We start from the raw sequence: 24997 nt of genomic DNA, 5'->3' as shown, positions 1-24997 counted from the left end.
TGAGAAGAAAAAATGCTTTCACGTTTGCAGTTTTGTCTTGTTATAGAATATCTGAAACTTACAAAAAAACAAACAAAACACTGCATTTTCAGAAATATTTGTGGATGTCTTCTTTGTTTGCTTGTTTTTTTGGACTACTTGAACACTAAAGTGGCTCTCACATGAGGATGACAGTGCCAGCAGTGTCCCACAGCTCTTTGACGTTTGAGACCCCTGATTTAGAGGGTTGAACAATGTAATGTAATCTAGTTTATTTTAATTTAATCTCTGTTACAATGCTCATAAAAAAGGGTTTTGCTTGTGGCAAACATTGCTCCTATGGGCAATTTAGGATCATCAACAAACTTAACCCCACTAACTGCCTGCATTCCAGCTACCATAGGGCGAGAGGCAGGGTACACACTAATGCAGGGCTAACACAGGATACTGAATCGAATAGAGAGCAAAAGTACATATCCCGATTGCCACAGGTTAGAGTCATCTCATCACCTCAGAGGGTTAGTGCGACAGAATGAAAAATGTAATGTTGGGGAAAAACAGAGTAACATCTAGACCTTAATACGAAGGGTCTGAGGTGGGACACCTGGCACGCAGCCCTGCGTGTGGGCACTGAAATACGACACTTCATCCCGCATCACGGCAGGTCGGAGAACATAACCACAGCCTCCGTTCTGTGTGAAGCGGCCTCGGTGAAGGTCCAACATTGCGCCAGGGGTCTGTTGATTTAAGGCCACAAGTTGGACTCCTCCTTTCCAGTACCCTTGTGGGTTAGGGTTGCTGGAGTCCAGACGCACGGAGCTGGGTCGTACTCTGGTTAGGGTGCGCTTGGTAAACATAACAAGGTCCTCTGGGCTTTCACTGGTCAGCCGTCCAGCTTCTCCTTCGCCTAAAGAGCACAGTGTCCAGTAAGGCAGCTCGGGAGCCACCGGTGTGCTGGGAGAGGATGGACTACTGGGGGGAGTCTGCTGCTGAGCCTGCTTGTGACTGGCTCGCTGGGCATAGAAGCTACGACTTCCAGTTCGAGCAATAGCCACCAGGTCTGACAGCTCTTTGTGGAGACGGAGCTTCCTAGGTTGAGAGGGTGGAGGCACCACCAAGACCACACCCAGTTCCTCCTCACCGGGTATTGTCATTCTTCTTCCTGCCAGAGGTCCACCTCCGCCTATCTCCTCATCTTCCTCAGACACTTCCCTATCACAGCCTTCATGGTCTGGAGGGAGTTTCTTCCCCACTATAACAATGCGTCCCTTAAGTTGTTCAGGCGAGGGTAAGGTTGTAGCTCGTCCTCCCAGGCTGACCGGCAGGGCTTCTGGAGTGTAAAGGCGTGATCCAAACACCTTCCTCAAGCTCTGTGCCATGGTGTGCTGCTGGTCTGGGGAGCAACGGTGACACAGGTACAACAAAAGAGGGTACTGAGAGGTCAGGAAGGCGTATTTATTGACCACCTCCAGAGCAGAGCGGATAGTGACTGGTGCATGGTGGTGGTGATGATGATGGTGATGATGATGGTGTCGTGGGATATCAGGCCCACAGTCAACCCCGAGCAAAGGCTCCCCCTCTGGGCCATCAGTTACTCCCAACTCCAGGCATCTGCAACCAGACTGCAAGGCTTTGATCAGTCCTCCAAGATCTGCTCTTCCATGGACCTGGTCATCCAACAGGTAGGAGCGGTATGAGGTGCTGAGGGTGAAAAACAAATCAACAATAAATCATTCAGCAACACAAATCATGTGTCATTTTAATATTACTAACATTTAATTCAATGTTCAATGATCTTTTTCTTGAAAAATATAGGCAAGAGGGAAAAATATACAGAAATCAATAAACTTTCTAAAGGCTTAACAGGCAGTCATGATTTCGGAGCGTTAACGCTACTCCATTACTGGGACGCTTAGCAAGTGCAGTGTTTCCACCAGCACCAGGTCCTTGCCAATAGAGCCATAGACCAGGGATTTAAAACCTGTCAGACCAACCTGAGCACCACCTAGGAAAGTCTATAATTTAATGTCCCACACACGGATGCTGGAGTGCTCATCAGGAACTCAAAAGGAGACAACGCTGGAGGCCAACTCCAAGGCAGTCTCACAAGTTACCATCAAGTGTTAAATATACCAAGGTGATGGACTGTCCCACTGCTGTTGTGCATTTGCCTCTGTGGCAGGGTGTGTGGCTCATCTGCATGGGAGGGGTGGAGCAGTCGAGGCTGAACCACACAGCTGTTCTTCATCACCTGGTCATGCCTTTCCTATTATTTGCCAAGACCTGTGGTGTGGAGGGAAGAAGGCAACTGGAAAGCTGCTCTGATAAAAGCATGAAGGACACTGAAAATAAAGACTTGCAACGCAGTGTGCTTCGGGTCCTTATGTTGTAATCCCCTCAATCAGCTCTTTTCAAAAAGTTGATAGGGATATAAATTAAGAAGTTTAGTGTCCATTAGACACTTCTGGGACATGGATGGCATCAAGCTGCATGCCAGGAGTGACTGATCCACCTCACCAGGATCTACAGTGAGGACATTTGGATGTCATTTGGACTGGATAAGTGTAGCTGAATGGCTGCAAATAGAGGGAAGGTAAAGGGTTGGAGCTGTCCATAAGAAGACTTATGGAGCTACAAGTACCTGGGTGTCTCACAGACCCACGGGAAGCATGATGAAGGTGCAAGGTCAGCACAGCCAAATACCTCCAGAAGGAAAGACAGGTACTGGAAAGCTAGCTGAATGGTAGAAATAAGAGCCAAGGAGGCAGAGGAGGAGATGGATGCCATCAGTGGCATCTATTTCCTCAAAAGAACTCCTTACAATGCGTGGAGCTCCACACGAAGTCCAAGACCTCAAGAGCAAGGATTAGAGCCAAAACATGAAACATCCACAAATACATCACCCCCAAGGTGAGCCATTCCAAGAGTGCCTCAGGCAACTGAAAACAGCGGGTGATGAGAAAGAGGAAGAGGAATGACCAATCCCCTGCATGGGATGTACCATCGACAGACAAAGGAAGTGCCTGACATTCTAACAGTGGCTAGAAAAGGCAGAGCACCTGATCCACAGAAGCAGGAGTCTACCACAGCCAACAGGACCCAAGTTGCAGGTTGTGCAAAGGTGCCCAGAGAATATCCAGCACATGGTAGCAGGATGTAGGATGCAAGCTGGGATAGTGTCTCCACTCAACAGCAGCAACCGGGCCTTGCTGAAGAGTGTGTTTATTGAAGGACAAGCACTGTGGAATTCCCAGTACCAGTGTCATTGTGAGTTTTTGACTGTCCTGCTGAGTTTTCTGCCTCCTCCTCTCAGCCACTGAATACAACCCACATTACAGCAGCCAGCCTTGAAAAAGCAACCAGTCCCTGAATTAATTCAGAGTGGCACACAGACATGATGTAATAGTGTAACAATGTGGCTTTAACTGGTTTTAAATGAAAATTTAAAGTAGTATACATGATAATGTGTTAAAATATGCAGTCTACAACATTTTTACAACGCACATTTTGCTCTATGGTGTTATTAAAGGCCATTTCTAGATCTTCAAACTGGCTGCTCATTTTATACACTCTGACTAGTTCTGACTAGCTTCACCTCAGAGGTGGGGACACTTGTTTCATTCGTCTAAAAACATAACAAATGTGTAATTCCACAAAAACATATAGCATGTAAGCCCCTTGGCCTTAAAGTAATGTTTACTTGCTTTCTCACCAGGTGTTTTGACCTGTAATGGCAATGTACATTTCCAGTAGAAAATCACCTGCAATCCCACTGAAATTGTGACAACATGCTAATTTGCGTCAAATCGCCTTTGCTAACCTTTTAGCAAAATACGAGTCTTCATCGCCTGTGACATCCAGAACACAAAAACTAATTACAATCAAGAAAGCACTGGAACACACTAGGAGCATGACACAACTGACCTTAAAGCTGAACACAATTCAAACTGAGCACACTGCAAGTAAGACTTTGTAAAACAGGAAACAGACAGAATTACATCACCTCTAATAAAAACAGAAGCTGGAACTAAGCACTAAAGACTCACAATACTAAAGAAGCACATGAAGTAAAAGTAAATCAAACAGAATACTTCGATGTAAAAGACCCAGAACCATGACAGCTGCGAGTTTTACACTGGACAGAGTAATGTTGAAATGTTTTGGGCACCTGTAACTAAAACGTGTTCCTTGTGGTATTTGTTTGGTGTTGAGATGTACTCTTAAGCCCATCAGATTTGCAGGGGGTTTGCATAACTATACTTATATATACAGTACATTTAACAGCTCACCTCATTTTCTGGTGTAGAAATCATTTCTGGTTTGTTTGTTTGTTTGTTTGTTTGTTTGTTTGTTTGTTTGTTTGTTTGTTTGTTTGTTTGTTTGTTTGTTTGTTTGTTTGTTTGTGCACTCCTAGTTTTTTCTTTAACTGGTTCAGAAAAAGAACCCTTTTAATTTTGTTTGTTTTTTTAAAAGATGTCATGTTGATCTGTTTGACTCACCTGATGTAGTAGTGGGACAGAGGCATGTTCATATCCTGGCAAACCCCTAGTTGCTCTGGGTCAAGCAGCTGGCATTCTGGAGACTGCAGGTAGCGGGCAAATCCATCCAGACCCAGCAGCCCTCTCTCCTTGCCTTGAGCAGAGGGCTCATAACGCCTCAATAGTTCCCAGCAGCCCTCAGTGGTAGCCAGAGACAAACCCTGCTCTGTCTCCAAGAAGAGCCGGAGGTCCTGAGGGTCCAGACACTCGCGGTCTTTGGACAGTTGCACCATTAGGAAGTAGACATCTGGCCGTGTGCAAAGCTCGCAGAAGGCTTCCTCAAATTCCTCACGTGTCACGTGGGAGGTCAGCTTTTCCTTGCTGCGCTGGATCTCCTTGAAACGGAGACGCACCTGAGGAAAAACAAAGCGGAAGTGGATGAAAATAGGAAAGTGCAGACAGTTAATTAAGCAAGAACTTCAGTTATTATGTCTCATTCATTCAGTGAAGTTGGCAAAGAGGATTACATTTTACTTGTCTTTTTTCATTAAGGATATTAAAGCGAGCCACATTCAATTATATAACACAATGTAGCCATCGTTTCTGTCTACTCTGAATTCTCCTTTCTGTATCTTCTGTGTTCTCGCCCATGTGTGCCAGTGCAGACATTTATATTCTCTAAGTTTCCTAGCTTAGTCTGTGTGTAAGCAAATAAGGCACGAGGCAGGGAAAGGGAGAAGGAGCGGTCCTGCGTGAGGCAACAGCAATCCAAAAGAGAAAAGCAGAACAGCCACAAATCCGTCATCAAGAGGGATTAAATGTCCTATTGCTCCAATCAATGTTATTTGGAAACACATCACTTAGCTGTGATTGTAGCTGAACATGTCGTTCTGAAATGCAGTCCTGATTGCAAAGAGCTTAAATGATGATGCTGTTTTTTACAATGTGTAAGTTCTGTTAATGCACAATATCTCAGCAGCTCTGGGGGTTAGCATTATGGGTATAAAACCTAGAGCAAATCGTTATGACAGAACTCAAATGTTCCAGTTATTTCTGAGTCAGTAAGCTTTGTGTGACAGCCTCCTTCTCAACTTTCTCTGTTCAAAGATTTAAAGATCATCAGGCTCCATATTTTCTGTTTAATTCTGCAGATTTAATGTGCAACACAAACACACTAGAGTTTCAGTTTTAGTGAACAGCAGCTGTGGTTTTTCTACAGTTTTGACCCTCACTTTCCTAATAGTATAGCCAACAGTTATGGAGCAATATTAGCAGTCATCTGATATCATATCCTTGATTATAGAACCAAAATAATTCTCTTTTTGCTAGGTTTTTGGTCTCCACCAACTTCCAAAGGAAATCTGGCTTGTGCTGCTCTGATAATGTCTGAAGGCAGTCTCTAACTCTGTCTGTGTAGCTGGAGCTTACTGTTACTCTTAAGTCAAAGAAAATACAGCTTCAGATAAGAATACATTTATGCACTGGTGGTGCTTCATATCTAATACTGCAAGTCAAGTTTCTGTGGTATTACATATTTGTCACCTTGGCCTCCTTGATACCAGGGCACAGTTTGCAGATGGTGGCGACTGCTACGTCCTCTGACACGATCCCGTAGCCATCTTCATCGACCTGGGCAAACTCTGCTGTCAGCCACTCGCTCCTCATCTTGCTTCCCAGGCTTCCTTCAACGGCCACCCCCCCTCCTTCACCTGGTCCTCCTCCTGCTACACCTCCCCCAGCCCCTCCTACGATGGAAGGATGAGCCAGCAGGTAACGAAGGCCTGTTACCCAGATGTTGGCCACATCAGCTGACAATGCCACCAAGTCTAGAGACTGTAGGGAAACATGGATAACTGGTTTAATGGCTGGGTGTACACTAGTGATTTTCTTCGTTTATATGTTTATACACAGATGTTTTGACACTATTCTTCTGCTGACACACATTTCTTTTTCCATTCTTACCTGGTAGTCATCTCCATGTATGATAGAGAAGGCTGCTTCTTCAGCCAGATGTTCGGAAAGAGGGCCATTGTGGAGGAAGGTCTCGGTGCTCTTCCCAGTGCGGACCTCACGAATGCTGGAAACGTCAAGCCGAGCCCGGTCTCCATCTTTCTTGGATGGCTCCCAGCGTAAGCAGCTCAAGTCTGGATCCAGTGTGTAAAAACGACAGTAAACCCTAGAATTGGGCCGGATCTTCTTCAGTTCACACCCTCCCTGCATGAACGCCAAACAGTCGGCTGCACTGCTGACCTGGAAATTAAAATCACCAAAAACACGTTACTGTCCACACGTGAATTTTCTTTATTCCAGACAAAATATACTTTCAATTTATTGGAATATGTCCTATTAATGTCTCTGTGTCGGATATTAATCTGGTAAGGAAAAGGAAGAAATTGTTAAACAGGAATGGTTTTACAGGTGGAGACAGCTGACATTTATTCCCCCTCGACTTTTATGTTTCTTCACTGGTTTTGCATTTAGCTGGGTTAGTTTCGCTATTGGTAGAATGAGGCCATACCTCGACCCTACAGAGGTTGCAGCTCCTTTCTCCTTTGGCAGGTTTGCTGTGTCTCCTAGCACAGTCAAAAGAGCATGGAGGCTATAGTAGGAGGCAGCCAGTTACTCTAGGAGAGCTGGACAGATAGGAGACTGGTCCTGCTCAAGGGTTATGGACGTATCAGCAGCACCAGTATCAGCTGCTTTGTGCAAGGAGGAACAGGAAGAGCACCGCCTGAGCTAAGTTCAATAAGGTCTCACATCTGTCCGCTCCCAGGTGCTGCCAGCTAAATCTAAGCCTTATCACTCCCACTTTCCCACGCTGTAAAGTTGTTTGTGTCCAATCACCTTCTCCCGGCCTTGCTCTCCCTGCTCTAATCCCTTTCACAGCTGGGATTCTGTTCCCCTGAGATGGGCCAAACACCTATCTATACTCTGTCTCTTAATAAATCATGTTCATTCTTTGTAATGATCTCTCCTTACTGAAATGACCTCCAGCAGGACACTGGTGTGAAAGTCTGTGACCAGACAATCAAAAAAAGACTTCATGATGTCCTCTACTGGGCCGTGTGTCTCATCTATGAACTTTGTCTGTTGTCTTCCTTTTTCATCCTGCCTCCCAGCTCCATCGAGGGAGCCTCGACCCTCACATACATCCCTGCCTCCTGGATTTATTCAGCAGTACTACAGTTGGTACCGTATCATATGCTTTCTGCAAAAAGACAGTGCAACACCTTCTGAACTTCTTTCCTTCTTGATCAAAAGTTGGATATGTAATGCTCTTTCTTGGCATAACCTTCATGATTTAACATGAAATCATTTCTAAATGTAATACTAATACAGTACAGTAGCCTAACACATTTTTCTGCTTCCCTACAGAGCAGCAGCATACCCCCCCCCCCCCTTTTTTTTTTTCAAATGGTACCCACATCTGTAAGTCTCTTTACAGGGAGGGACACATCTTTTTTCATTTTCATTCATCTACAGTAACATCTTCTAACTGTGGGTGATGCAGTTGACGACAGCCAGGTTAGTTTTGATGTTTTCACAGAGGAGTGTCGCTGCTTCCTTCTATCGGCTCATCATAGCAGCTACAACATCAGTTGCAACACCAGCAAATTTATGGCCCAGTGTGTGGCTGAGAGTCACTAGTGGCAACACGCCCTTGGTTCTGGTACAGCACCATGTGTCTCATGTAGACGGCAATAGATTTGATATTTATCACCATTATTGCAAACAGGTGGCATATAAGTGCCTACTTGAGCCAGTTCAAGGGAAAACTAATAGCCATCTGACTGTCTGATTGCTGTATAATCCCTGTTTTATCGTGGTCTTGGCACACCAAAGTAAATGTGAAGACAGTGACTGGACTGAGTGGTCAGGCAAGGAGATCACAAGTTGACTGCAGTCTACAGGCATTGTTTTCCCTAATGTAACTGTAATGTAACTTCCCTTGAGATAATCAGAATTCCCTTTAAGATTCTGCTTAATCTATGTGAAACTGATTTTGATCATTTATTTCCAGTTTACCTTCTTTTCAGAGGGCATACTACTGAAGGACACCGTCTTCTTCCTGCCTCCGCCCACCTTTTGCACTGAGGGGTCCTGAAGAAAGACAAAGACAGATGGGCTGAAGGTCAAAATGAGAAGCATCAACATGCAGGATGTACACAGTCATAACAGTCATAAGTCAACCTGGAAAATTAGGATTGGGAGAGAAGTCCCTCCTGGTACTCCTGATATTCCAGGGAAAGGTGGAAAATCTGTTTTCCTTTCAACAAATCTGAGGCATGGCTTAAGAAAGACCTGGGACATGAAAAATATTCACTGGTAGGAAAATATTCAACGTTTTGAGCATTTTGAGCAGTGGAGAGGCCGAGGGCAGCAGAACTAACATAGAAATACTGTTATTTCCCTTTTGTTACAACACACACACACACACACACACACACACACACACACACACACTTTCTGGACAATGTTTTTGCACAACACTGGTCACTATATTCTTCATTTCCAGTTAATACTTGTACAGCTGCTGTTATTGTGTATATATTTATTTATATTTATATTTCTTCATACATTCTTATATAGTTCTATATTGTGTATTTTGTTGTACAGTTATTTTATTTTCAACTTTAATTTATATATTTTATCTTATTCTTCCCAGTTAAATTTACCCTTCATTCTAATTTGTGTTGTACAGTTATTTCATTTTTAACCTTAATTTATATTTTATTCCTTCCTAGTTAAATTTACCCTTTTTAATTTTTCATATTTATTTCCTATCTTATTCATAGCCTTTCCTTTTTTTGTTTTCTTTAGGTCACGAGCAGTTGTCCAAGCATTTCACTACATATCGTACTGTGTATGACTGTGTACGTGACAAATAAAATTTGAATTTGAATTTGAAAAACACACACACCTGTTTTGAGCCCTGCTGGGATTTTGAATTCCTGCCTCTGTCTTTGTGTCAGACTGATTGGCAAGTTCATGTGCAAATGTCATTGTTTACTTTCATTAGAGCTACTGCAAGGAATTTTTAACGAAGGTCCCGACAATGGCTTGTCTCTGATTTCTAATGAGCTCTAACCACTGGAGCTAAAATGATAGCAGTAATTGCAACTGGCATGGAGTGCAGAGTTGGCCACCTCTCTGCTGTACACTCCTTTACTTTGGTGCTCAACCGGCAAGTAGTGCTTCATTTGTACACATATAATATACTGTAACAGAAGTCTGCTAATAGTAACTGTTCTCCTCCTTAAATATTGGAAATACACTCGCTTCATTGGGTAAGCCTATTCTACTGCTCGTTGCCTGCTCATCAACATCGCATGGCAGCAATTCTCTGACTTTACTAATAATAATAATAATACAATTTATTTGAGAGCGCCTTTCAAAAATCCAAGGTCACCTTACAAAAGAACAACATTAATAAGATAAGATACCTTTATTAGTCCCACAAGGGGAAATTTCATAAAAGAAGCAATAGTCATAAAATACATAAAATAAGTTAAAATTGCAAAGCAGAACTTGACAACAGGTAAAATCAGCACTAAAGCGAATAAGGCAGTGTGAACAGATGTGTTCAAACAGGTTGTGTTGACTTCAGTGTTGACTTTAGTCAACACGACCGCTAAATTTCAAACCCAGCATCAGAATGGGAAAGAAAGGTGATTTAAGCCAGCGGTCCCCAACCTTTTCTGTTCCACAGACCGGTTTAATGTCAGAGAATATTTTCACGGACAGGCCTTTAAGGTGTCACTGATAAATACAACAAAATAAATGATACGACCAAGACAAAAACTGTGGTATATTGTAAATATAACAATAAACGCAAATTCACTGTGTGGTTGTGTAACTTTATTAGCAGCGCCCTCCTGAGATGCACCAACAACATTGAGAGTAACATCCTCCTCTCTGCCCCTTAATGCTCTCTGGTCGCTATGGTAACACGTAAATGTTTCTTTCAAAGTAAGACACAAAACTACAACACGGGAAAAGACCCAGGGAAACCGAGTTAACGATAAAAACCCTGAAAACCATAAATTTCACATCTGAGCCTCATCTCTCGCGGCCCGGTACCAAACGACTCACAGACGCTTATTTAAGCGACTTTCATATGAAAGTAAAACTGAATTGAACTCAACTGTCACGGTCCTGGGTCGGTGACCCAGTGCTTTGAGTTTCTTGTGTCTCTGAGTTTTTGTATTATGATCTTAGTTCTCTTTGTTGCCCCAGTTTATTCTATAGTCTAGCGCTTTGGCTTTCTTGTATTCTGTTTAGTTTTCTGAGTATTTAGTAGCTGTCTGTGTCTCTTTGTTGTTGTTCTGTGTTTCTTAGTTGCTCTGTCTCCCCTAGTCAAGTCTGCACGCCGGAGGCCCAGCTGTTTTCGCCCACTTCCCCTTCCCGTAGGAAGCGGCGCAGATGCCGCCATAAAATGGACGATGTTAAGCAACTCCCGGTGGTGAGTTACAATGATTATTTTTCTCCCGCTTCTATGGACATTAAAAACAATAGACTCACTCCTGATCCTGTCGATGTGTCAGTTCACATCAAAAGTTCAATCCTGTTTCTAGTGATTTTGCGTTTGGGTCCGTTTCCTCCCTGCACGCAGCCGGATCATGACATCAACATCACAAAGAAATAGCAGATCCTAGACTTTACTCAGTAGCAACTGATTTAGAAACCCTGATCCTAACAGTGTGTAGCTGAAGAATGGAAAATATCACAGTGTAGCTACAGTCAGCTTTATGTAATATTTCACTATGTCATCTTTACCTGTAAGCACCCTTTAAAAATGTTTATTATTATTATTATTATTATTATTGTTAATACTGAAATATAAAAGTCATCAACTATCATATGAAGCACCTTTTCAAATAATTGTAGCAGTCAAGAAATCCTTTGCATGCTCTTGTCTCAAAAAGAAACTGTACTTTTACTTGAGTGTTTCTTTTGAAATATTGCTCTGATTTTTACAAATGATTTTTTTCTTTGCAGGGAAAAAAAACAGGAAGCCTACACAACAGAGACAAGGACAGGACAAACAGAGCAGTGATTGCCTCTGAACAAAAGAAAGGGAACAAGGCAAAAAAAGAGGAAGAGTTGAAATCGTTGCCTCGTCCTATTCGGTACATTGATTTCCAATTCCCATATCCGTACACCTCCCAGTACACAGAGACACGGATAAGCAGCAAGGTCAGAGTTTTAAATGAGAGCTTGTTTGTCTTTATTCACTTTACTGTGCCACAGAATGTCTTTTTCATTACATTGGTCAGCAGAGGCCGGACAGAAGAGCTTACAGAAAACAGGTCAGTGGGTATTTAGGTGGACAGATCAGAGTGGGGAGTGGCCATAAACTGCGTCTCTTTGACTGTGCTAGTGATGCTCTGGGGCAGTATGGACAGTTGAGAACATTGATGTTGGTAGCTGTCGTTACTAATCCGGCATGTGCACGTTGCGAGACTACATGTTTCCACTAGGGCTGCTCGATTATGGCAAAAATGATAATCACGATTATTTTCACTGAAATTGAGATCACGATTATTTGACGATATTTATTTAACCCTTTAAGACCTACTATAGAACCAAGTCCACCAGAGCTTATATTATTTTTTTTTTTTTTTTTACATGCTGTAGTGCCATTTGTGGGAGCATTTCAAGTTGCTATACATCAATACAACTGTTATAGCCCATATTTTAATAATATGTATGCATTAAGTCCATAGTAATTACATAAATTGCAAAAAAGTGCAATAAACTACAAAAAAAATTGAAAATTGCTTTTGTTTTGTTTACATATATTTCTACTTGGAGAAATTTAAGAGGTTTATCCCTCAAAACTTTAAATACAATAAAGTTGCAAAAAATAGTTTCCCACCACAGGAAATTTATTTTGAGTGTCTTCATAGTTTTATTTTGGAGATACAGCAATTTTTATATACTGCAGGAAAAACAAAAAACAATCCTATGATGCAAATTTGCAAAGAAAACAGCATGTGCATCATTTCACTGTGGGAAGTGTTACGAACAGCTGATAGGAACGGCAAAGCGTGTTTCTGGAATATTATGTTTTTGTTCCTGCAAGCGCTTTTTATGCAGTTTTTGCAAAGCTATATGTGGAACGAAACCGTGACCGAGGACAAGCTGATGGCATAAGATGTAAGTACAACTCCTCCGGTTTCATATGCAAAACAAATTATTGCGCTAGCTTACACGGTTCAGGTTCTACAGGGATTTAAAAATAGTTACGCAAAACGGAGCGTGCTGCTCTGACCGGCTTTAAAGGGTTAACAATGACTTTAAAAAAATAATATAAAATAGTGTGCAACACCACTGAAGTTTTTTTTTTTTTTTAAACTCTCTTTTCAACCAACGGCAGTCACTCTCCAAATAACTTCTGCTTAGCTTTCCGAGCTTCCCTCGGGTCCTCTTAATCAGCGGTCTCCAACCTTTTTTGCGCCACGGACTGGTTTATGCCCGACAATATTTTCACGGACCGGCCTTTAAGGTGTCGCGGATAAATGAGGGAGGGGCTAATAATCGGCTCAGTCATTTTTAATGATCGTTGAAAGCCCAGATCGTAATCGTGATTAAAATTCGATTAATTGAGCAGCCCTAGTTTCCACTGTCACTGCATGACACAGGCCGTCCAGGAAAGTAAGGCCACGTCCTTAAAAAAGCCTTTAGTGCAAAGTCCTGTTTCCAGCTATAATCCACCATCTGCATTAAGCTCTCCCCTTTGTTTGACTTCACCACACTTTTTAACTCTGATATGATCACGCTCACACTCATTGTTGAGTAACTGCCAGGGGAAAGAAAAAATCAGCACGGATGGAGAAACAGTCCAGAGAAATGGAACCAAAAGCTGGAGGCAAGAGGAGATGTAATAAAGGTCAGGCTGGACAAATTAAGAGAATGGATTGGACTTAAGTGGATATGCAAGAAACAAGTAAAATGGAAGGATTGGTTTGCAAACAAGCACAAATAAAATATTCAGCACAAAGAAGCAAAGACGGGAGATGAAAGAAGGACTGTGATGCAACAAGTGCAGACACAAAATGCAGACTAGTAGGAGACGGGACAAAAGTAGAATACATGGTTAGAGAACAATAGCTCATTGTGTTGGAAAGCCTTGGACAGCAGATAAAGTGGTTACAGCAGCTGGCTCTTTACTAAGGACTGCCACACTATTTCTATACCTGGTTATATCAAATGGGCACAGAAGACAAGCCTCAGGCTCGTATGAGCACCTGCACACAGCGAGGAGACTGGTGCAAAATTGTAGCTAATATCAGTCTTGTCACAGTAACTGAGAGCTACCAATGAACAAGAAATCTCTTTCCAGACTGTTTTCTATATCCAAACAATGAACAAATAAAGAAAATATCTCCGTATACTTCAATCTAGTGTGACTCCATCAACAGTTTTGTTTTAATCTTCTAAAATCCAAAAATGTCATGATTCTTTTTTGACGTAAAACAAGAAACATCTATGCATTCTCTAAATCAGAGGTCCCCAACCCCCGGGTCACGGACCGGTACCGGGCCGCGAGAGTTGAGCCTCGGGTGTGAAATTTATGTTTTTCAGGGGTTTATTTATATTTGTTTTGTAGTTTTGTCTTATTTTGAAAGAAATATTTACGCGTTACCATAGTGACCAGAGAGCATTAAGGGCAGAGAGGAGGACGTTACTCTCAATGTTGTCGGCGCACTTCAGGCGGTCGCTGCTAATAATGAATTTGTGTTTATTATTATATTTACAAAATACCACAGTTGTCTTGCTCGTATCATTTTATTTTGTTGTATTTATCCGGCACACCTTAAAGGCCTGTCCGTGACATGGAAAAATGGTCCGTGGAGCAAAAAAGGTTGGGGACCACAGGTCTAAATAGAAAACCTACTTTATTGACTCTTCTTTTTTTTTGTAACAAATGTAAAACTGCATTCACAGGAGGAAAAAAACTGCTCTGAGTAACATCTGAAATGGACCTTTAGCACAGAATGATGACAGAATGATATCCAATTCATTTTTATTTTATTTAGCGCCAAATTACAACAACAGTCACCTCAAGGCACTTTATATTGTAAGGTGCAGTGCCAGCAACAATAGAGAAGACAACAATCAGATGAACCCCTTTGAGCAACACTTTGTGACACCGGGGAAGAAAAACTCAATTTTCACAGGAAGAACCTCTGTGCTGAAGGAGGGGCAGCCATCTGCCACAGGAAGCAAACCAGAGGCAAATATGAAGCCTCTTCATCTTAAAACTATGTCAACTCCATGAGCCAAAAAAACATTTGATAATCAACAGTTAAAGAAGTGCCATGCATGCAATATTTTCAAACGTAAATGTTAGCACGGTATGAACAGCAAAATTGCCTGACATTAGAGCTGCATCAGCATAAAGGCATAACACAGGAATCCTTCCCAGGAGGAGGCTAACAGCTGAGGGCTAATCTGCGTAGCCGCTGGTCGTGTTGTATTATGTCTTACTTTGTTATATTTCCTTAAAATATTAATGCAGCCTCTGGGGAAGAGTACATTCTGCTAATGCCTGATGAGTATAATTAATGGGTTTATTTTTTTAATAAAAATACTAAACTTTAATTGTGTCATTCTGGAGTTATTGCTCTGTAACCATAATTCTTTTGTGTTCACTGTATATGTAAAAGTGCTGTGTGGATTGTTTGTATAATGGCGGGTTAAATGTCACTTTTCGTCTGTTCTACAAAGCTGCTCAAAACTGTTACTTAACTGTTACTTCTATTTTTATAACACACAAATTTGGATCGCTGTAGCCAAACTAGATATGGTATGATTCAACGACCTCATCTTTTTCATTAATCTTGCCACCGGTCTGAAACCAGCTAAAAGCATTTACTCTATGGCAGACAACAAGGTCTTTCTAGCAGTGTTACAGTTTATCCCAGAGGGAATGCAGGCATGTCACGTTTATTCCCACACCAAATTGGGAAAACAATTTTGCATTAAGCTGGTTTGATGACCAGAGGGCACTGTTATGTTGAGTCAGTAAAAGGAAAACAACAAGAGCGCTGTAGCATATGAAAGGAGAACTACAAAGCACAAGCTGGTATTAATAACAAAACTAACTTATGATTTTAATTGTAATCTTCTTGAGCAAAATCACAGAACTACTAAACGAAATGTTTAAAAAAAAAACATGAACTGTCTTCTCCTACTCGACAGGCAAACGTACAGGAAGCTCTATACGATGTAAATAAACCTAAAGTGCATTCCATAAGTTAAGTTAAACGCAATAGGTATGGAATATATTAAACATATTTTGGTCTGACAAGTACACAGACTAGTGGCACTGATGGTATATTTAGACTTTTATTCTTGTGGGTCTGTAATGTGGTTTCCAGTGTAAAGATTTGGCTGGCAAAAGGTCAGTATGAAACCTGTGTAAGAATTAATGACTCCATGTTTGGCTTTTCCAATCTGGATAAAAACTAATGTTCCCGCAACTGTACATTGTATGGGGCACAGGCAAGTCATTCAAGTGGGGCTCACTGCTCCTCCACATCTAAAGCCTCCAGCTGAGGTGGTTTTGGCATCTGAGCAAGATGTCTCCAGAACAAACCCTAGACGAGGTGTTTGGGCATGTCCAACTGGGAGGAGGCCAGGTGTGACCAGTGGAGAGATTATGTCTCCAGCTGGTCTGGCGATGTCTTGGTGTCGTCCCAGAAGAGCTGGAGAACCAATATGATGTTAGGCTTAGTGCATGTTTAATCAATAAACTCAAGGGGGTTTTTGTGATAGAAAATATTTGAACCCCCCACAATAACTCATGTCACTCATGTTACCGTCTTATATGTAACATTTAATGATTTGTGAACCAAACAAAGGTGGAGGCAGTAATCAATCCCTGCAACTTTACAAACCACTAAAAGAAACAACAGACCTTCATTCAAGTTCTCTCTCCTGCACAGCGACCTTCTGTGTTGAATGACCTTGGACATTAACATGAATTTCCTTTTAAAACACTCAAACGCATACAAAGTGCCATTCATCAATGCCTATGCTGTGCCTGCAGACTGCTTCAGTGTTTCCATATATTGACTAAATTGTTAGCCTCATTTATAAAGCTCTGTGTCTTGCACACACAGAGACACAAACACTGACCAGACAACACCTGGCACTTGCATAAATCCAGCCCCAATCTGATGGCACGATCTGGCTAATTATCCCTCAGCACACTGGCAGGAGATTATCAAAATAGATTACTGTGCTGCCAGTGCGTCCACAGTCTTACATCCACTGCAACCCGCAATTTGCTGTGTGTCACAATGACCCGCAACTGTTCCACTGTGTTGCACTTAAAGTCAAGCTGTAACACTTTCCAATATGTATCCAAATTAAGATCAATGAGCTCCATGAATGCAAAGTAAAACTGCTGACCTCTTAGATTTGTATAAATACATTTGCCAATGTTCTAGTTGACTGAGTTTAAATAGTTGCAGACAACCGAGGCTTGTTTTTAGTAAGTTATTCCCTTTTAAAAATGTAGTTTTAAAAGGCAAAGCTAAAACAGCCACTACCAAAGCATTAACAACCTGATTTCAACAGCTGCGTAAAATGTGAATAAAAACAGAACGCAATTATTTGTAAATCACATAAGCCCAAATCTTATTCACGATAGAAAATGCAGTCACATTCCAGCACCGCAAGCCCAGCAGAGCTCATCGAGTAAAATGTAAAAAATATACGTCAGTGAAGAATACCAAAAGAAAGCAATCTCTCTCCCTTTATTTAAGTTAACACAGTTAACCATGTCACACGCTGGCCAAGCTTTTTAATTCAGCCATTTACTTTGTTATTAGAATATTTTAATGTCATGTTTCAAATCAAGAGGCTTCTGTTCCTGAGCTCATGAGCAACTGTTTCTGTTTTTCTCAGGACAGCAACTACAGACACAACTGTCTTTGCGTGCCTTTCAGTGAGTCCCTGCAGGCCACTGGTTTGAATATAATGTAAGTCTTTTTTGTTTAATGATGTGAGAAAATGCAGCCTGTACATGTGTTTATTACAAAAGTGCGTGTTGGCCATGGTTAGGCCAGTGCTGATCTGTCATATTATAATTGTGTGTCATAAATAGCAACATTGAGAAAAAGATCAGAATAGTTTCCAGAAGACTTTGTTTCTTCATTGTTTTTTATTTTGCTGATAAATGTACTCCTTACTTCTGTACATATCACTCCTTGTACAGGAAGTAGGGATTGTCCAAAAACAACCTCAGCACTGTCTAACACATCCGTCCAAAGCTCCAGTCATTATCCTCAATAAGTGAGGACAGAAACAGCATAAAGGTCAACAGTCGGAATATTCTCATGTCTATTCTCATTCTTTTCCAACTATTTATTTATAAGTGACTTATGTATGTATGTATATATATGTATATATTGTACTATTCTTAGTTAGCGTATTGTCTGTCTTGTCTTAATGTTGGTTTAAAATGGAGCACTGTAACAAAAAATAATTTCCCCCAGGGATCAATAAAGTATTCTGATTCTGATTCTGATTCTGATGTCTATATGCAATGACCTTTATCTTTGAAGCAGTGGTTTCAAATTTCAGAGTTATGTTTGTAATGTGTCATTTTGGACATAATGGTGTATGATAGCAATTAGTGATGTGCCATTTCACATCAATCACAATAATATCAGCATCAATTTTTACATGCTGTAAAAATGTCCAAACACGATGTCACAATGCTAAACTTTTACATTTTGTAGCGCACAATAACTGCTGCTTTAAAAACCACAAATAACAGCGTCAAGTACAACCAGGTGTTGATGGAACGCGAGGAGGCGATACTACTGGTTGGTGATGAGCGACTCAACTAAGCACTGCTGGAGAACTCGCCAGTTGCGCTCCGTGTGACAGGAAAAGCAGACGGGGGATGGAAATTACTGATGTGGTTACATGGCTTTAAGCAGCTGATTAAGAAGCTGCTTAAAGCCAGGTAGAAAATATTTGTCCACTTACATTTTATCATGTGACAGGTTACTGAAGAGTTACAAGGTGACATTATTTAGCTATTGGTATACTAAAGTGCTAAGCAGCCATGTTATACTTTACTTACATTACGTTTCCTTTGCAACTGCCTTCTTAACTATTTTTCTGCTTGTGTTTGACCTATGCTGTGTCGTTACTACTGCATTATTATGCATGGCATCAGATTCACATTTTGAATTAGGTAGTTTGTCTTCAGTGGCAGATCACTAGAAAAGAAGGACGGAAAAGCAGATAAGATGTTCAGTGTTCTTTGTTCACTATTCTAACAACATTATCACATTATTCCTTTAAATATTGTGATATAATTCTGAGGCCACATCACACACCTCCACTAATAACTGCCATTCCTAATGTGTATTTAGTTAACCATTCATGTATTTTTCAGTGATAGGAAAATTAGGTCTGCTATGATAACTAGAACAGAAGAGATGAAATGCTTCCTTGATCTCTGAGCTGCTACATCATAGTAAGACATGAGCTTGATGAGGGAAATCTTTTGTAAAGAATCTGCCTAAGGCCACATTTACCAGCAGCAGAACGCTCCTACAGAAAACGACAGCTTAAGGATTCAGGTATTACTTGTCATCTGTCTGTGTGTGTCCGACATTAAGCTTAAAGTCTTAACACTTCTGTCATAATATCATATTTTCAACAATATGTGCAACTGTAACCATGGGTCCAATAAGACTGGTGGAGAAGGAATATCGAGTGGTGTATGAAGAGAGCTCTGTAGGCCACAAACTGCTCTACAGAGCATTTGAAACAAAAGGAGAAGACACCTTAAACTTATCTAAGCAGCTCAATGTCAGGCAGATGTGTTGACAAGATGAAAGAGCCTCAACTGTCACTTTTTCTTGACAATATTCATGCAGAAATATTACAGTTTGTAAACAGTATCAGGCTTTATAGTTTACAAAGGCTTTGGCACCTTCTCCCACATCTCTGCAGGTCTTTTTTCCCTGAGCTCATGAGTCTTGTTCACTGTGATTTTTTTTTTGCTAAATTGTATTTGGAGCGCTGGCGAAACTAATTGAAAGATGATACGGACAGAGAGTGCAGAGAAAGAGATGGAGTGTGAAGGTGGTGAAAGAGTCGAAGATGATAAAAATCTGATTAGCACTCTGAGGGAGTTGTAAAAAACCAGAATGATTAATTGATGTCCGTGACCAGAAGTGCCTGTGTTTGAGTCTGTGGGTGGGAGTGTGTGCAGATATTTCAGTACATACCCACGACTGTGTTTGGGTGAGTCACAAAATCAAAGGTGTTAGAATTCTGATTCCTACCAGTGTTAAGCTAATATTTGTTGTTTCCTGCACAGTAAGGATTCTGTGCTGCACACTTTGGCAAACAACACAGTCAGCTCCATTTTAATCATTATAAATGCCTTATAAACATCTCTGACTGGTAAAAATGACATTGAGTCTGACAGAGCATACGTTTCAGGCTTTTGACAATGCAAGTACAAAGAGGCTCCAACAACACCTGGGTAAGTGACCTGGGTATTGTGACCATGTGGATAATAATTATGGTTTAGCTAGTGTGTGTGTGTGTGTGTGTGTGTGTGTGTGTGTGTGTGTGTGTGTGTGTGTGTGTGTGTGTGTGTGTGTGTGTGTGTGTGTGATGCGCACATGTGTAAAATGTAGCATTTGGTATTTTGGGGGGATTCAAATTTAGAATTTTGCAAATTTTGCATGCACAGAAAGCATGTGCATGCAAATGTGGCCAAATAAGCAGGAATTATTCTTTAATAAAGCTGCAATTTGAAATAATAATTTAATTGAATAATTTGAAAAATATATTTTTAAACTTTTTAATTTGTCTGTAATTTTTTCCTACCAAAAAAAACCAAGGGGACATCTTAAAATATCAAAACTTAAATCCAGGACGCAGACCAAATATTCCCATTAAGCTCTGGAATTATATTTACATGAATGGCAGCAAAAAACTGATGTATGACATGTTTTTTTGAAGAATTTCGGATTCTATTTCGATGTCTTTTCAGAATGGTAAACTTCAGCGTCTGTTTCATTGTATTATTTAAGTACAGGTGTCTGTTTTTATGGACTGTTGGGTGTCTTTTGAGGTGTTTTGGTAAGTAAGCATTCTTTGTCTTTAAAAAAGCAATCAAAAGAATAAACATCTAAAAAAAAATTCTTCATAGAAGTATCAATGTCAAATAGCGCAATTTGCACAACCTGTAAATACCAACTTGTTTTAAATTCTCTAAATATTTAATACTTTTTTCTCTTTTATCATCATCATTATTATTATTATCATTATTATTATTATTACTGCTATTTTCTGTTATTTTCTTCTTAATATAACTGCACACTTTTATATGCTCGTGTAAAGCTGAGGAGCACGAGCCAAAGAATTTCATTATGGGTAAATGTGGCTACACTGTTTATCTGTACGTGACAATAAAACTTGAAACCTGAAACTTGGACACACTCAAATCGAGCAAAACAACACATAATTCAAGCACCGCCTGAATGCCTGTGTAAATAGATGAGTTTTAAGTTGAGGCCACAGAGACAAGGACATGACGAGAGAGCGGTTTGGAACAGTTTCCTTCTCAGTTTTCAGACAGGTACATGGAATCACAAGGAAACCTTTTCTGAGAACCGAAGAGCCCATCTTGTCGGGTAGGGATGGAGCAAAATGTTCTAGTGTTAATTTTCAATTCTTGTTGTTCATTAAACTTCAGAGTTTGGAGTGGAGTCGTAGTCTCGTGTATTTAGTTCTCTCAGTGTTTCCTGTCTGTTCCTCTTGCTGTGTTTATGTCTTTGTCCTGCAGTGTTCTCTGCCTTTATGTTCAGTGCAGGTCTTACTCACTCCACGTTTAGTTGTTTCTTGTTTTACTTTGATATGTCTTCTTTGGACTTGTTTTATTTCCTGTATAACTGGCTTGCTCAGTATATCAATAGTTCTGTCCTCTTCCTTTGTCTTTGATGTGTCAGCCGTGAGTGTAGCTGTGTGTGTTCAAGTCTGGCTCGTTGTATGCAACTCTCTGTGACTGAACTTCATTAAACTGTTAAAATGTGTTTCTGCTACTCAGTCATGAACTGCAAGGCTTCTCACTGTTGCGTAAATAAATGACTAGGATTAGGGTGAGATCTAATTACCGAGGACCTGCATGTAATTGCAGGCTGTAGTTAATCACAGCATTTTATTGCAATGCAACGCATTCTCTGACTTCCTGCATTAACCTGGTTACTCACAGCAACCTCGACCCCTGTCCAGCTCGGCTGTTGTTGAAGCATCTTACTGTTTGGATGATTGTGAAGGGCAGGAGAGTTGATGGAGACATTTCAATCAAAGCCCTTTGCACCACAGGTCTGCACACACAGAGACCATTAAGAGGGTCTGGCTACTCTCTGGCTGTCTGCGCTTGTTTAACGAAGGGAATCTCTGATGGATTTCAACAACACTTTCGTCCTCACCTTGACTGATTACTTCTATAGATACAAAAAGGCTCACACACACACACACAAACACACAATAAATAAAAGCCACTGGTTAAACTGTGATACTTGAATATGTCAACTGCTTGAGCATGGAAACATGACCATTTCAGTCGTGGATTCAGCTTTATGTTGACTTTTACAGTAATGTTTCTATTTGTCATTTTAAGTTCAAATAAGTGAATAATTTCAGACATTTTCTTCTTCATATATATAAAAACTTTCCACCTTCTGTCTCTTTAGCATCTCTTTAGCATTATTCGGGATGTGCCTGTCTCGTTAAAACAAACTCTGCTCTAAGTTGGCAAAACACATTATTACAGGACAATTCCAGTTGATTTCTTCTGGGCACATTGTTCATTGATGTATCTACTGTGTCACAAACCTTGGACTCTCAACCTGAGCTGGAAAGTGTCAGGAAAACAAGAAATCCAGAAACCAAGCCAGAATAAACAAAGCCTGCTGCTCTGAAAGAACTGCTCATCTGCTGCTCACCCACTGTTACAATTAACTGATTACTAGTCAACAGGAACAACTATTTTTTATTCCCTTGCAGTGTTACAGTGTGATAGTTTTGGCATCATGTAAAATATTCTCAGTGCACCAAAGGAGCATAATCTTGCCCAGTACAGTAAAAAGCAGACAACCGATTGGAGTGTCTGTTGTTTCTCCTGTGCCGACACACCTCCTGTCTCTGCATTCTGCAACACAGCACATAAATTAAAGCACTGTGGCACGAGAGGACATACCAAACCCACTCAGACAGGCAGAAAGGCAACCTCTCCTTTGAGTCTAGGCGATTTCCCAGTTTCACCTCTAAACCTGCCTCTCTGCCTTTTTGCTGCTTCATCTCCATTCCTTCAATTTCTCTTAACTCCCACCAGCGTTTGACCTTCTAAGTGATGCACCTCCTCGCTCTCTCTTGCTTGTTGTCGATCACCTCAGGTTGTTTTATTCTCTCTCTCTCTTCCCTCGTTTCTTGACTTGTTCCATCACTCCCATCCTTTTCTGTTGCTTGCCCTTAATCCCTACCCTTCTTTTGTCTTCCATCGTCCCTTCATCCAGACATTAGTACTATCAAGGGAGTAGGGCTGGGCCATATTATACCGTTCACGGTAATACCGGTATAATGTTAGGCAACGATAGGAAAATGAAATATCGCGATAGAATATGAGTAAAACGCGCATGCGCAGTGCCTTTGTTTTCATACGCACATGGCCGATTGTTGAGTGAAACAGATGAACCAGAATTGGTTTGTAAAAATGGTGCAACTTCAGTGATGTGGAACTGGTTTGGTGTTTGTCCGTCAGATACACAACAAAGCACATTTTTTTGCAGAACATGCAAGCGGCCGTCGTTATTGTTGTATTTGTCGGACTAAGATGCTCTTAAATCTGGGAGTAATCTGGGTCCTAAACTCAGTACATTTCAGGTCAAACAAACACTGCAGCATCACTGAGAGTTAACTGTCTAAATTCTTTCATCTTTAATAAAACGATCAGCATTGCTGCTTTACCAGGTGTAACAATTAAGTTTAACTTCCAGGCATCCATGAAAACAAAATTTATTACATTTAACGGAGTTAGAAGTTAGCAGGAAGCTAGCGGAAGTTAGCTCGCTAGTTTCGCTAGTTACCTAAGCATGATATAGCATGTTCTGACTGAGAGATTTCTGAAAAAAATCAAACGTACAGCTCTGCTATCACTTCCAACATAAATGAAGACAGGAAACTAAACAGCAGTGACGTTTGTAGGGTTACTGAAGTTGGGCTAGCTGGTATATAATGATGTGCTACGTGATCGCTAGCGACACAGCTATGTTAGCATAACATAAACAGTGAAGCTGGAGGACGAACACTAAGGTTCCTCATGGTTAGAGACAAATGCAATCGCATGGCAGGATGCTGTAAACGGACCAAACATCAGTCAGGAGAACAACTGAGATAATCCATCCACAATACAAGGCTAGTCATTAATATACTGCAACAACATGGGAATAGAGCAACATCAATGAATCAATGGTACAGAAGTGGAGGAAGCAAGAAGAATGAGTTTAATAAAGTTTGATTTATCTAACTGCTTTGTTTAGCTCAATGTGCCTTATGGTCCAAAAAATACGTACTGCACACTACAGTTTAATGTTGCAAAGCACCTCTTTTTAACTTCAGTGGATATTATATATGGTTATGCTCAGGATATGTCAGCCCATTTCTACTGGAAATGCCTTTTGGTTAAACTTTCAGCAAGGAATTTGCATTTGCACTGTTACATTTTTATAAAGCTTTAATGTACATAAAAACCAGCTTCTTGTTTAAGTGAAAATTAATGGAAGGTTGTCTTTTTGCGCTAGTAGTGTTGTGGAGTATTTTGTCTCGCATCAATTATATCGTCAGTTATATCGTTATCGCAAATTTTCAAATGTATATCGTGATAAATATTTTTGGCCATATCGCCCTGCTCTACAAGGGAGGTCTGGAAGGGTCTTAAGGCAGTGGCCGCACAAGGCCCTTATCCAAAGCAATGACACACTTCCAAGTCAAGAAGAATTTGTTATGTAACAGCTTAAAGCTTCCTGGCTTCTCTGGTGGGCCTCACAACCAGCTGATATCTACGAATGTGCACACGCATGCACAGATAAACACACACACATACACACACACATACACACACACACACACACACTCAGAATGCAAGAGACAGAGAGACACAGAGAGAGATGAGGGACAAAAGATTAAGCTGGAGCTGAGATCAAGAGGATGGAGACGCAACAGAAGGAAAAGGAGGAGGGAGAGAAGAACAAAAAGAAGAGCAGATGGGAAGCTGAAAAATTCGAGCTCAACCATTTAGCAAAATAAAACAAATGAAAGAATTACAGAAGTAAAAGGGAAAATTAGAAGATTTTACCTCAAAGAAAGAAGAAGTGGTCATGCTAATAAACACAAAGCACATTCATATTTAAAAACAGAAGCATTCACCCATCTCAATGCTCCCCAGAGACATAAACATGAAGATGGGGTCAAAGCAAGGGACACAGTCG

The 24997-nt window shown here is 40.9% G+C and overlaps 1 protein-coding gene across 1 annotated transcript in view; it reads right to left on the bottom strand.

Moving 5' to 3' along the window:
• The window catches only part of plcl1 (phospholipase C like 1), a 127187-nt gene that overhangs the window by 40681 nt on the left and 61509 nt on the right, over window positions 1-24997 (bottom strand). Inside the window, exons 2-6 of the mRNA XM_085383953.1 lie at window positions 8484-8558; window positions 6420-6707; window positions 6000-6290; window positions 4479-4870; window positions 555-1680 (exon numbers count right to left, since the gene is read on the bottom strand). Coding sequence (XP_085240079.1) covers window positions 555-1680; window positions 4479-4870; window positions 6000-6290; window positions 6420-6707; window positions 8484-8558 — 2172 coding nt within the window. The remainder of the gene's footprint in view (window positions 1-554; window positions 1681-4478; window positions 4871-5999; window positions 6291-6419; window positions 6708-8483; window positions 8559-24997) is intronic.

The sequence above is a fragment of the Rhamphochromis longiceps genome, linkage group LG16 (genome assembly GCF_057381845.1).
Source record: "Rhamphochromis longiceps isolate RC_006_pf linkage group LG16, R_longiceps_female_GT1.1, whole genome shotgun sequence".
Lineage (NCBI taxonomy): Eukaryota > Metazoa > Chordata > Actinopteri > Cichliformes > Cichlidae > Rhamphochromis > Rhamphochromis longiceps.
This window is presented reverse-complemented; position numbering and strand designations above follow the sequence as displayed.